Source organism: Neoarius graeffei, chromosome 16 (genome assembly GCF_027579695.1).
Source record: "Neoarius graeffei isolate fNeoGra1 chromosome 16, fNeoGra1.pri, whole genome shotgun sequence".
NCBI classification, from domain to species: Eukaryota; Metazoa; Chordata; class Actinopteri; order Siluriformes; family Ariidae; genus Neoarius; species Neoarius graeffei.
The window spans coordinates 44216675-44230394 of NC_083584.1; the positions used below are offsets into that span (position 1 = coordinate 44216675).

At 44.3% G+C, this 13720-nt stretch overlaps 1 protein-coding gene across 1 annotated transcript; it reads left to right on the forward strand.

Moving 5' to 3' along the window:
• Positions 1 to 2115: 2115 nt before the first annotated feature.
• On the forward strand, positions 2116 to 11735 carry bud31 (BUD31 homolog). Its single transcript, XM_060942112.1, has 4 exons — positions 2116 to 2330; positions 2506 to 2628; positions 2728 to 2894; positions 11528 to 11735. The coding sequence occupies exons 1-4, from the start codon at positions 2237 to 2239 to the stop codon at positions 11576 to 11578; spliced, it is 435 nt and encodes a 144-aa protein (XP_060798095.1). The 5' UTR covers positions 2116 to 2236; the 3' UTR covers positions 11579 to 11735.
• The last annotated feature ends 1985 nt before the right edge of the window (positions 11736 to 13720 follow it).

Consider the following 13720-nt stretch of genomic DNA (forward strand, 5'->3'; position numbering starts at 1 on the left):
TATTCTCTTACTATTTTTAATTGTACTTGAATGCCCGTGGGGCGGCACAGTGGTGTAGTGGTTAGCACTGTCGCCTCACAGCAAGAAGGTCCGGGTTCGAGCCCCGTGGCCGGCGAGAGCCTTTGTGTGTGGAGTTTGCATGTTCTCCCCATGTCTGCGTGGGTTTCCTCCGGGTGCTCTGGTTTCCCCCACAGTCCAAAGACATGCAGCTTAGGCTAATTGGTGGCTCTAAATTGACTGTAGGTGTGAATGCGAGTGTGAATGGTTGTTTGTCTCTGTGTCAGCCCTGCGATGGCCTGGCGGCTTGTCCAGGGTGCACCCTGCCTCTCACCCGTAGTCAGCTGGGATAGGCTCCAGCTTGCCCACGACCCTGTAGGACAGGATAAGCAGCTACAGATAATGGATGGATGGATGGATTGAATGTCCGTTTATATCCATTCACCCCATATATTGCTTGTTTAGTTACCATGCAGTAGTTGTTCACTACTTTGAGCAACTACTATATGGTAACTAAACAAGCATATGAGAAAATGCCAAATGAATGGAGAGTGTGCTAGTCCCAATATACAAGAATGAGGGAGATGTGCAGAGCTGCAGTAATTGCAGAGGGATAAAACTGATGAGCCATACCATGAAGTTATAGGAAAGGGAATTGGAGGCAAGATTGAGAAGAGAGGTAGCAATCTGTGAACAGCAGTACGGGTTTATGCCAAGAAAGAGCACGTCAGATGCAATTTTTGCTTTAGAATGTTAATGGCGAAGTAGAGGGAAGGCCAGAGAAAGCTACATTGTGTGTTTGTAGACCTGGAGAAGGCATACGATAGAGTGCCAAGAGATGAGTTATGGTATTGTATGAGAAAGCATGGAGTCAATGAGAAGTATATTAGAGTGGTGCAAGACATGTATGAGAACAGTGAAACAGTAGTGAGGTGTGCAGTTGGAATGACTGAATGGTTCAAGGTGAAGGTGGGACTCCATCAAGGATCTGCTTTGAGTCTTTTCTTGTTTGCCATAGTGATGGATAGCTTGACGGACGAAGTGAGGCAAGAGTCACCATGGAACATGATGTTTGCGGATGATATTGTGATATGTGGTGAAAGTAGAAAGGAGGTTGAGTTGGGTTTGGAGAGATGGAGGTATGCATTGGAACGAAGAGGAATGAAGGTGAGCTGTAGCAAAACAGAATACATGTGCATCAATGAGAATGGGGATGAGAGTGTAGTGAAGATGCAAGGAGTAGACGTAAAGAAAGTTGGTGAATTCAATTACCTGGGGTCAAATGTGCAGGAAAATGGGGGCTGCGATGGTGAGGTGAGAAAGAGAGCGCAGGCAGGGTGGAGCAGTTGGAGAAGGATTTCGGGAGTCATTCGTGATAGGAAAATCCCAGCAAAAGTGAAAGGTAAGATGTATAAGACAGTAGTGAGACCAGCTGTGATGTATGGATTGGAGACCGTACTCTTAACGATGAGACAGAAGGCAAAGTTGGAGGTGACGGAGTTGAGGATGTTAAGGTTTGCGATGGGAGGTTGGACAGGATAAGGAACGAGCACATCAGAGGGACAGCACATGTGGAGAGCTTGGGAATTAAGCTAAGAGAGATGAGACTGAGATGGTACGGGCACATCCTGAGAAGAGATGCAGAGCATGTTGGAAGGAGAATGTTGAAGATGGAGCTGCCAGGCAAACGAAAATGAGGAAGGCCAAAGATGTGGTGAGAGAGGACATGAAAGTGTCAGGTGTGGGGAAGACAGGGAGCAATGGAGACGAAAGATCTGCTGTGGCTACAAGAAGAAGAAGAAGTTGTTCACTACTTTTCATGGTGCATTGTGGGATACTATGAGTTCACTATCTAGGGTGTAATAAATCTCACTATACATTCGGACAGCACTATAAAATGGCGAATTCACTGCATAGTTCACTATGTAGTGGGTCATTTCGGATACAGCGTAGTTCTTTTTTTAATGCATTTAATTTAATGTGACATTCCTTTAACGTTGCTGTATCACGTGTATTTTTATTATTATTATCTCACAAATGTTTTAAGTATACACAGTTTTATAGGATATTTCAGGACAACTTGCGTTTGTAATGTTTTTTTTAATTGATATGTCACAAAAAGCAAAGTAGGACCTCTTGTGTGACGTCATCAAAACGCGACTCAGAGAGTCTGTACTGTAGAAGCTCTGACATAACCGAGATCATTATTACTTATTATTTTTAGGATTGATTTGAAGTCATGCCCAAAGTGAAAAGAAGCAGAAAGCCACCACCAGACGGTTGGGAGCTGATCGAGCCCACTCTTGATGAATTAGATCAGAAAATGAGAGAAGGTAAGTTCAGACATGGCTCGCTTTTTAGATGTTTTAAGCGAACCGAGTATCTAGTCGGCTATTATTTGGATCATTTATGTTCATGTACTACTTCCAGTTAATTACATGATGAGCTTTTATTACGATTGATATATATTTGATATACAGTCATCAAATCCATGATTGTGTTTCACAGCTGAAACCGAGCCTCATGAGGGTAAACGGAAAGTCGAGTCGCTTTGGCCAATATTCAGACTTCATCACCAGCGGAGCCGCTACATTTTCGACCTTTTTTACAAAAGAAAGGCAATCAGCAGAGGTAATTTCACCCCTGTAGACTTCACCACTTAGTTTGTTTTGAAGTATACAGCTGTATATTATGAAGTTGTTGTTGTTGTTGTATTTATTTGGTTTACAGAACTCTACGATTACTGTATAAAAGAAGGATATGCTGACAAGAACCTGATTGCGAAGTGGAAGAAGCAGGGTTATGAAAATCTGTGCTGTCTTCGCTGCATTCAGACACGAGACACCAACTTCGGAACAAATTGCATATGCAGAGTGCCGAAAGGCAAGCTGGAAGTGGTAAGATCATTTTGAAGTTCTCATCTCATTATCTCTAGCCGCTTTATCCTGTTCTACAGGGTCGCAGGCAAGCTGGAGCCTATCCCAGCTGACTACGGGCGAAAGGCGGGGTACACCCCGGACAAGTCGCCGGGTCATCACAGGGCTGACACATAGACACAGACAACCATTCACACTCACATTCACACCTACGCTCAATTTAGAGTCACCAGTTAACCTAACCTGCATGTCTTTGGACTGTGGGGGAAACCGGAGCACCCGGAGGAAACCCACGTGGACACGGGGAGAACATGCAAACTCCGCACAGAAAGGCCCTCGCTGGCCGCTGGGCTCAAACCCAGGACCTTCTTGCTGTGAGGTGACAGTGCTAACCACTACACCACCGTGCTGCCCCAACAACAATGTGTTTGAACCTTTTTTAGACTCAAAATCTTCACCAAATGTAGGTGATGGCAAAATTAATCTCATATCATCTCTAGCCACTTGATCCTGTTCTACAGGGTCGCAGGCAAGCTGGAGCCTATCCCAGCTGACTACGGGCGAAAGGCGGGGTACACCCTGGACAAGTCGCCAGGTCATCACAGGGCTGACACATAGACACAGACAACCATTCACACTCACATTCACACCTACGGTCAATTTAGAGTCACCAGTTAACCTAACCTGCATGTCTTTGGACTGTGGGGGAAACCGGAGCACCCGGAGGAAACCCACACGGACATGGGGAGAACATGCAAACTCTGCACAGAAAGGCGAACCCAGGACCTTCTTGCTGTGAGGCGACAGCGCTAACCACTACACCACCGTGCCGCCCCGTTTTGAAGTTGCACTACATAACCATAAGTTCGATCATCGCACCTATATGTGGTTCTTCCCCAAACTGTTGCCACAAAGGTGGAAGTTGTTAGGTCTTGATCTGTCTGTACTGAAGGCGGTTGAATTGACAAAGTATGATCTAGGAATGTAGACCTCTGCCGCCTCAGAGATTCTGCCTCATGGATCGATCCAGGAGCAAACACTCAGTGACACAGACACAGCTGTTCAGAGATGTTTCTCAGTTTATTGTAGGACAAACATGATTATACGGTGGTGCTTGGAAGTTTGTGAACCCTTTAGAATTTTCTATATTCCTGCATAAATATGACCTAAAACATCATCAGATTTTCACACAAGTCCTAAAAGTAGATAAAGAGAACCCAGTTAAACAAAGGAGACAAAAATATTATACTTGGTCATTTATTTATTGAGGAAAATTATCCAATATTACATATCTGTGAGTGGCAAAAGTATGTGAACCTTTGCTTTCAGTATCTGGTGTGACCCCCTTGTGCAGCAATAACTGCAACTAAACGTTTCTGGTAACTGTTGATCAGTCCTGCACACCGGCTTGGAGGAATTTTAGCCCATTCCTCCGTACAGAACAGCTTCAACTCTGGGATGTTGGTGGGTTTCCTCACATGAACTGCTCGCTTCAGGTCCTTCCACAACATTTCGATTGGATTAAGGTCAGGACTTTGACTTGGCCATTCCAGAACATTAACTTTATTCTTCTTTAACCATTCTTTGGTAGAACGACTTGTGTGCTTAGGGTCGTTGTCTTGCTGCATGACCCACCTTCTCTTGAGATTTAGTTCATGGACATATGTCCTGACATTTTCCTTTAGAATTCGCAGGTATAATTCAGAATTTATTGTTCCATCAATGATGGCAAGCCGTCCTGGCCCAGATGCAGCAAAACAGGCTCAAACCATGATACTACCACCACCATGTTTCACAGATGGCATAAGCTTCTTATGCTGGAATTCAGTGTTTTCTTTTCTCCAAACATAATGCTTCTCTTTGGATTAGATTAGATATAACTTTATTGATCCCTTTGGGAGGGTTCCCTCAGGGAAATTAAAATTCCAGCAGCATCATTACAGGACAAACAGAGTATAGAAAGTAGAGAAAACTTCTAGATAAATTAAGTATTTACATATACAAATATAAAAAATAAGATATGAAGAGGAAAAAAAAAGATATGAAAAAAGTCCAGCAGGAGAGGTATTGCACATTATATTGCACATTGTCCAGTATTGCTTTTTGTCAGGCTAGGCTACTGCTCCTTCCCATCCTCTGTCCTCTTGTTACACCCCCTGAGAGGAGTTGTACAGTCTGATGGCGTGAGGGACAAAGGAGGTTTTTTTTAAGATATTTTTTTGGGCTTTTTTTCACCTTTATTGGATAGGACAGTGCAGAGACAGGAAATGAGCGGGAGAGAGACGGGGAGGGTTTGGGAAATGACCTCGGGTCGGAATCGAACCCGGGTCCCCAGATTTATGGTATGGCGCCTTATCCACCTGAGCCCCGACAAAGGAGTTTTTAAGTCTGTTAGTCCTGCACTTGGGAAGGAGCATTCTGTCACTGAACAGGCTCCTCTGGTTGCTGATGACGGTGTGCAGAGGGTGACTGGCATCGTCCATGATGTTCAGTAGTTTGTCCATAGTCCTCTTCTCTGCCACCGTCACCAGAGAGTCCAGCTTCATGCTGACCAGAGAGCCAGCCCGCCTGATCAGTTTGTCCAGCCTGGATGTGTCCTCCTTTGATGTGCTGCCCCCCCCAGCACACCACGGTGTAATACAGGACATTGGCGACCACGGACTGATAGAACATCCACAGGAGTTTCCTGCAGGTGGTAAAGGACCGCAGCCTCCTAAAGAATTACAGCCTGCTCTGTCCCTTCCTGTACAAGTGTTGCAAGTCCAGTCCAGCTTGCTGTCCAGCCACAGCCCAAGGTACTTGTAGGAATCCACAGCCTCCACCTCGACTCCCTCAATCAGAACTGGTCGTGACCTTGGTCTGGACCTCCCAAAATCAATGACCAGCTCCTTGGTCTTCAAGGTGTTGAGCTGCAGATGGTTCCTGTTACACCAAATGGCAAAGTCCCTCACCAGGCTCCTATACTCCTCCTCTCTGTTGTCCCTGATACACCCAACGATGGCTGTGTCATCGGCGAACTTCTGAATGTGACACAGCTCCGAGTTGTAGCAGAAGTCCACAGTGTACAGGGTGAAGAGAAGAGGGGCCAGCACCATGCCCTGGGGTGCTCTGGTGCTGATAATCACAGTGTCAGATGTGATGTCCTTCAGCCTGATGTACTGCGGCCTGTCGGTGAGGTAGCTGGAGATCCAGGTGACCAGGCAGGGGTCCATTCGCATCCTGTTCAGTTTGTCCTGAAGCATAAGGGGCTGGATGGTGTTAAAGGCACTCGAGAAGTCCAAGAAGAGGATCCTCACTGTGCCATTTCCCTTATTCAGATGCGAGTGGGCTCAGTGTAGAAGGTAGAGGATGGCGTTTTCCACACCAACACCTGCCCGGTATGCAAACTGCAGACAGTCCTGGGCATGTTGCACCTGGGGTCTGAGGAGGCTGAGGAAGAGCTGCTCCAACGTCTTCATCAGATCTGAAGTGAGTGCCACTGGTCGGAAGTCGTTCAGCTTGCTGGGCCGGTTCTTCTTGGGAACTGGAATGATGCATGATGTCTTCCAGAGGGTGGGCACTCTCCCTAGCTGCAGGCTGAGGTTGAAGATGCATTGGAGTGGTTCACCCAGTTCAGCAGCGCAGGTCTTCAGTAGTCAGGGACACACCTTGTCCGGGCCCGCTGCTTTCCTGGGGTGAAGCTTCCTCAGTTGACCTCTGACCTGGTCTGCAGTAATGCATGGAGGAGTCTGTGTTGAGGTGGGGGAGGAGGGGGCTGCTATGATGACTGGGGGGAGGTGTGTTGAGGGAAGAAGGAGAGATGGCTGTAGGGTGGGGGGGACGTGGGCTGGTTGAAGTCATTCAGCTTGTTTGCCCTCTCCACTGTCCCCTTTACGACTCTGGTCTTTGTGTTGTGGCCTGTGATGGTTTTCACACTTTCCCAGACCTCCCTCATGCTGTTCTCCTTCAGCTTCTGCTCCACCTTTCTCCTGTAGCTGTCCTTAGCTTCCCTCACGCAGCGTTTCATCTCCTGCTGTGCTGCTTTCATCGCCTCCCTGCTCCTGAAGGCGGCCTTCTTCCTGTTGAGGACAGCTTTGACTTCCTGTGTTACTCATGGCTTGTTATTAGGGTAACACTGTACAGTCTTAGCGGGGGAGACCACGTCTGCACTAGGGGTGTGCAAAATAATCGTCATGACAATGCATCGCGATACTAACTTTCACGATATACTGCATCGATTCTTGACGCCAAATATCGATTATTAATTTTAAAAAATGAATAAATAAAATTGTATGAATGGTTGGCGAACATCAGCCAAAAACAAGTAGAATACAACTTCCAGTCCTGTAGATGTCGCCGTGGAGTTTTTGACGCCCGCTGCCTTCATGCCAGTGGCATTTCCGGTGGCGGGCTACTGCGACCTAGACATTCTGCATAGACATCATATGCGACTGCGACTCTCTTTACAAATCTCGCTGGAACAGCGCGCACGACATGCTTGAGCACTTTTTAGAGCAACAGCCTGTCATCCACGCTGCACTCCTGTCTGCAGAAATACGTAAATCTGAGAAGGACATCTGCACACTCACCGAGTCTGACATAACTGCTGCGGTACTACAACATGCTAAAAGAAATATGCTAAGTGAGTGTATTGTTTCCTAATTTGAGGATGCTCCACAAACTATAAATGCATAAGGCATTTAAATATAATGTAAAGTAATGTAACAAATAATACAATGATGATAATTTAATGTACTGAGTAATATAGTATATATATTTTGATATTTATTATTGCCTTGTCCTCCCATACTGCAGGTGCTGCAAAGAAATTGAAAACTGCTGCTATTAGTTTTCTTTTATTATTTTTAGTTTTATAAATCCTATGCACTTTTTGTCATTAGTGTGTCCACTTGTTAAGTATGGAAACAGTAATATTTGTTTTAATGGCAACTACCTCCAAAGTCGTTTCAATAAATTCAGTTATGAACTGAGTTGCTCTGAGTTATGCATCAATTGGAGACACTATCCAGATCGTACACAGCCACTGGTAATTATGCTCTTTTTTTTTTACATTTTCACTGAAGTATGTTGAATATATCGCAATGCATCGCAATAATTCAAGAATCGTGATGCATCGTGATAGTATCGCATCGTAGCATGTGAATCGTGATTCGAATTGAATCGTGACTTCTTTGCCAATACCCACCCCTAGTCTGCACAGAAGTTGAGGTAATCCGTCAGACAGTGTGTCAGCCCCTCTATGTCCTCACAGTGTGGGCTAAGCAGCACATCCCAGTCCGTGGTGTCCTAACAGTCTCTGAGGGCATCTTCCATTTTCAGGGGACCACCTCCTGATGGAGCTAGTTGTTGCAGGCTGCCTTTGGACCAAGGGGGTGTATTTCGGCTGTAGACGAACCAGGTTGTGATCAGACTTCCCTAGTGGGGGGAGGGGTGTGACTCTGTATGCATCCCTCACATTAGCATATAGCAAGTCAATTGTCCTGTTGTTCCTTGTTGGACAGTCCACAACCTGGTAAAAAGCAGCCAAAGTAGAGTCCAAAGTAGCGTGATTAAAGTCCCCAGAAATGATCATAAATGCCTCAGGGTGCTGTGTCTGCAACCTTGCTGTAACAGAGTGAATCCTCTCACATGCAGCAGCTGTGTCTGCCCTTGGAGGGATGTAAACACAGATGGTGATCACGTGACTGAACTCCCTTGGCAGATAATATGGCCGCAGGCTAACGGCTAGCAGCTCCAAGTCCAGGTAACATAAGACTGTGTCTTTACAGCGATATGTCGTGGGTTATACCAGCGGTTGTTCACGTAGATGATGAGTCCCCCACCTTTGCCTTTCCCGCATGCTTTAGTGCAGGGGTGTCAAACCTGATCCATAAAGGGCCTTGTGGCTGCAGGTTTTCATTCCAGCCATGCAGCAGCACACCTGACTTGGCTCATTCAATCAACTGAACTGTCTTCACACAGTCAAATACTTGCAGCCACACCCACCCTTGATTAAAGGGTGGGTGTGTTAGTTGATTGAATAAGCCAAATCAGGGTGCTGCTGCATGGCTGGAATGAAAACCTGCAGCCACACGGCCCTTCATGGATCAGGTCTGACACCCCTGCTTTAGTGTCTCTGTTGGCTCTCACAGCAGTGAATCCCCGCAGGTCCACATTAGCATCCAGTACGAGGTGTGTTAGCCATGTCTCCGTAAAGATAAACAAGCTGCTCTCATGGTAAATCCGCTAGCTTGTCGACCTTGTTCGGCAGTGAGTTCACATTCCCCATAATGGAGGGAATGGATGGTTTGTAGTGCCGCTGATTGTCCGCTAGCCTAGCCTTTAGCTTAGCCCCAGCTCTGCAGCCCCTGGGTCTCCTCCTCGGCTCCGCCGGGATGGGGTGTCGTATCCCGGCTCGTCCCATTGTTATCAGGGCCAGCAGCTCCTCTCTCGAATAAGCGAGAAAACTGGCTCTTGTTTGCGTGTTAAAGTTAAAAATATCCATGTGATATGAAGAAAAACACACTATGTCTTCGTAAGAAGAGCAGGAAAAGTAAAAAAGTGGAAAAAAGAGGTTAAAGAGCTAAAAACTACAGAGCTACTGGAGAGGCAGCCGTCTCCCACAGCGCCACAGCTGAAACTTTAAACCAAAAAGTTCTATTTTGGTCTCATCCATCCACAAAACATTTTTCCAATAGCCTTCTGGCTTGTCCATGTGAATCTTTAGCAAACTGCAGATGATCAGCAATGTTCTTTTTGGAGAGCAGTGGCTTTCTCCTTGCAACCCTGCCATGCACACCATTTTTGTTCAGTGTTCTCCTGATGGTGGACTCATGAACATTAGCCAATGTGAGCGAGGCCTTCAGTTGCTTAAAGTTACCCTGGGGTCCTTTGTGACCTCGCCGACTATTACATGCCTTGCTTTTGGAATGATCTTTGTTGGTCGACCACTCCTGGTGAGGGTAACAATGGTCTTGAATTTCCTCCATTTGTACACAATCTATCTGACTGTGGATTGGTGGAGTCCAAACTCTTTAGAGATGGTTTTGTAACCTTTTCCAGCCTGATAAGCATCAACAACGCTTTTTCTGAGATCCTCAGAAATCTCCTTTGTTCGTGCCATAATACATTTCCACAAACGTGTTGTGAAGATCAGGCTTTGATAGATCCCTGTTCTTTAAATAAAACAGGGTGCCCACTCACACCTGATTGTCATCCCATTGATTTAAAACATCTGACTCTAATTTCACCTTCAAATTAACTGCGAATCCTAGAGGTTCACGTACTTTTGCCACTCACAAATATGCAATATTGGATCATTTTCCTCAATAAATAAATGACCAAGTATAATATTTTTGTCTCATTTGTTTAACTGGGTTCTCTTTATCTACTTTTAGGACTTGTGTGAAAATCTGATGATGTTTTAGGTCATATTTATGCAGAAATATAGAAAATTCTAAAGGGTTCACAAACTTTCAAGCACCATTGTATATTCACATTTAAGAGTGTGTTGTAGCTGTCAGATTGGATGATGATGATGATGATTTAATTGATGAAGCTACGTTATCTATGGTGATGCAAATGAAGAGACTTTATGTACCATTACATCACCCGTCAGGATCATAGTCTTATGAAGGAAGAAAGACATTACTGGTCAACATAACCTTCATTAAGCAGAGAACAAATGTGCAAGAGAAGATAAATCTCAAGGATTTAACTAACCAAACCAAGCAATCAGACCAGCCTGTACCAGTTTCAACCATTATCTGTAACCACTTATCCTGTACAGGGTCGCAGGCAAGCTGGAGCCTATCCCAGCTGACTATGGGTGAGAGGCGGGTTACACCCTGGACAAGTCACCAGGTCATCACAGGGCTGACATATAGAGACAAACAACCATTCACACTCACATTCACACCTACGGTCAATTTAGAGTCACCAGTTAACCTAACCTGCATGTCTTTGGACTGTGGGGGAAACCGGAGCACCTGGAGGAAACCCATGCAGACACAGGGAGAACATGCAAACTCCACACAGAAAGGCCACCATCAGCCACTGGGCTCGAACCCAGAACCTTCTTGCTGCCCTAGTTTCAAGCATGCCCAACATATATTTCTATCAGAAGCATACATTTGGATAGAATGTCTTTGAATGTTGTAGTATTAGTTTCCTTTCACTGGAACTAAGAGGCCCAAACCTTTTCCAGCATTACAGTGCCCCTGTGCATAAAGTGAGCTATATGAAGACATGATTGGAGTAGAAGATCTCGAGTGTCCTGCACAGAGACCTGATCTCAGCTCTACTGAATCCTTTTGGGATGAACTAGAACATTGACTGCAGCCCAAACCTCTTCATTCAACATCAGTACCTGATCTTACGAATGTTCTTGTAGCTGAATGGACACAGCCCCAAAATCTAGTGGAAAACTTTCCCAGTTATTATAACAGTACAGGAGGATTAAATTTGGCTTAAAAAAAACCCCACACATGGGTATGATGATCAGGTGTCTATAAAAGTTTTGGCTGTGGACTAAATGAGCCTCCGCCCCTAATTTTTTTTTCCTTCTAATTATGGCATTGAGGCATAAATTATTATCAGTAGAGATGATCATGTTTCATTCAGTCAGCATTCATATTCTCTCTCTCTCTCTCTCCCTCCCTCTCTCCCCCTCATAGGGTCGTATCATTGAGTGCACTCATTGTGGATGCAGAGGATGTTCTGGATGATCGACTTCTGCTGTTGGGACTCATTATATGTTAATCTTGTATCTTAATTTTCATAATGCTTTCAAATTTTCTTTGTGAATATTTTTTCATTCCAGATTATTTTTTGTCCTTTATTGTTTGAAAATTCAGTTTTCATTAAACTTTGCCATCTTTAAAACCGTTATCTTTAATGACTTTTAACTCATGATTTGTATAATTTATGAATTATGTTATGCTGTAAAAGCCATAGATTCTTAGGAAAAAGAAATTACACCTTCTTTCAATTCTGTGTTTTATTTGTCATGGTCAAAATAACAATTGTGTGATCCTTAGCAACTTCTATAAACATGCAAATAATCTCGTGACCAAAAAAAAAAAAAAACACACACACAACAGGTTTCTATATGTTGTCATTTTTCCCCAAAAAAATAAACCAACATTCAGAAACCAGGTGAGGAAAAATAAGTACACCCTTACTAATTTCATAATCTAAGATAGTAATTAATAGTCAGGTGTTAATAATGAAATGCATAAGATTTGTTCATCAAAAAAGAATATGGAGCATGACTTAAGTTTGCAAAATTACATCTGAACAAACCTTAAAAGTTCTGGAACTGAGGAGACTAAAGGTCATCATGCACAGTGCCATGTTTGGCAAAAACCAAACACATCATATCACCACAAACTCCTCATACCAGCTGTTAAGCAGGGAGATGATTTGGGCTTGTTTTGCAGCCACAGGATCTGGGAAAATTGCAGTCATTGAGAGAGAGAGATGATCTCCACTTTACACCTGAATATTTCTGAGACAAACATGAGGTTGTCTGTCTTGCAGATGAAGCTGGGCTGAAACTGAGTCGAGCAACAGAACAATGATTCCAAGCACACCATCAAATAGACTGATTGCTAATGGCTAAAGAAGAAAAAAAAAGTTGTTGGAATGACCAAGTCAAAGTCCAGACCTCAACCCCATTGAGATGCTGTGGCTGGATCTTAAGAGCTGTGCATAAATGAAGGTCCTCAAACATTAATGAACTGAAGCAACATTGTAAAGAAGAAGGGGGCCAAAATTTCTGCAAAATGATGTGAGAGACGCCAACAAAACACGTTCATTTCAAGTTATTGTTGCAAAAGGTGGTTTTACATGTTACTGAATTATAGCGTGTACTTATTCTTTGGCACCTGGACTCTGAATTTTGGTTTACTTTTTGGGAAAAAAAAAAGTTTTCAGGCCCCTGAAAAGTTGTGAGCTCGGAAGATTAGAAAGAAACGAGAGGGCCATGCTGCGTTGGATTTTGCATACCAAGCCTGACGATAGATCGAGCACATCTATCTTGAGAAGGAGGCTCGGTCTGACAGACCTGGAGTCTACCCTCAGGCGTCGGCGACTTCGCTGGTTTGGCCACGTGCAGCGTAGCAACTCCATCATCAATCGCGCATGCCACCTCGAAGTCGCCGGGCGTAAACGTCCTGGCAGGCCCCAGAAGTCCTGGCAGGAATGCGTGAAAAATGATCTGAAGGCTGCTGGTCTGTCTGCCAGCGACACCCAAGACAGAGCTCGATGGCATGCTGCTGTTCTCCATGCGACGTCCGACCCACTCTGATGTGGATACACGGACGCTAATTTCCGGATAGTGAGTGAGTGAGTGAGTGAGTGAAAGTGACTACATACTGAAATCTGTTGTGTGTTTGTTTTTGTCACCTGAGGTTATTTTTTTGCTTATATAAATTGATAAAGTCCAGATAATTATTATTTTGGCCCTTGTTATGTTGGTGCAGAGAGAAATACACGGCCAAGCATAAGTTGAGTTTACTCTTTTACTGAACTGTTATTAGAGGTTACATGTCTGGGCACATGCTGGTGCGTATCTGAATTTCCTCTAGCCCCCCACATACGTCATTACGTCACTGTAACAAAACTAATCACACAACATCCGACTTTGTCAGAAATATCTGCAGGATATTATTTAAACTAAATTAGCAACACATCTGTGCTTAAACTCAAAATTCAGGACTCTCTTATTTAAAGTCACACAGTACTTAAATTGTTTAAATTCAGAATATTCCCTTTTAAAATCACACAGTAAACTGTTTTAAACTTGAACTGTTTTAACTATATTTGTGATTCTGACTATTCAATAGAACAATAATAAAGCTCTGCAT

Excerpts from the sequence above, each read along its gene's own strand:
- bud31 (XM_060942112.1), top strand. The coding sequence starts at position 2,237 with ATGCCCAAAGTGAAAAGAAGCAGAAAGCCACCACCAGACGGTTGGGAG. Across the intron at positions 2,629-2,727 it reads AAGAAAGGCAATCAGCAGAG|AACTCTACGATTACTGTATA; the intron begins GTAATTTCACCC and ends TTTGGTTTACAG. Across the intron at positions 2,895-11,527 it reads CGAAAGGCAAGCTGGAAGTG|GGTCGTATCATTGAGTGCAC; the intron begins GTAAGATCATTT and ends TCCCCCTCATAG.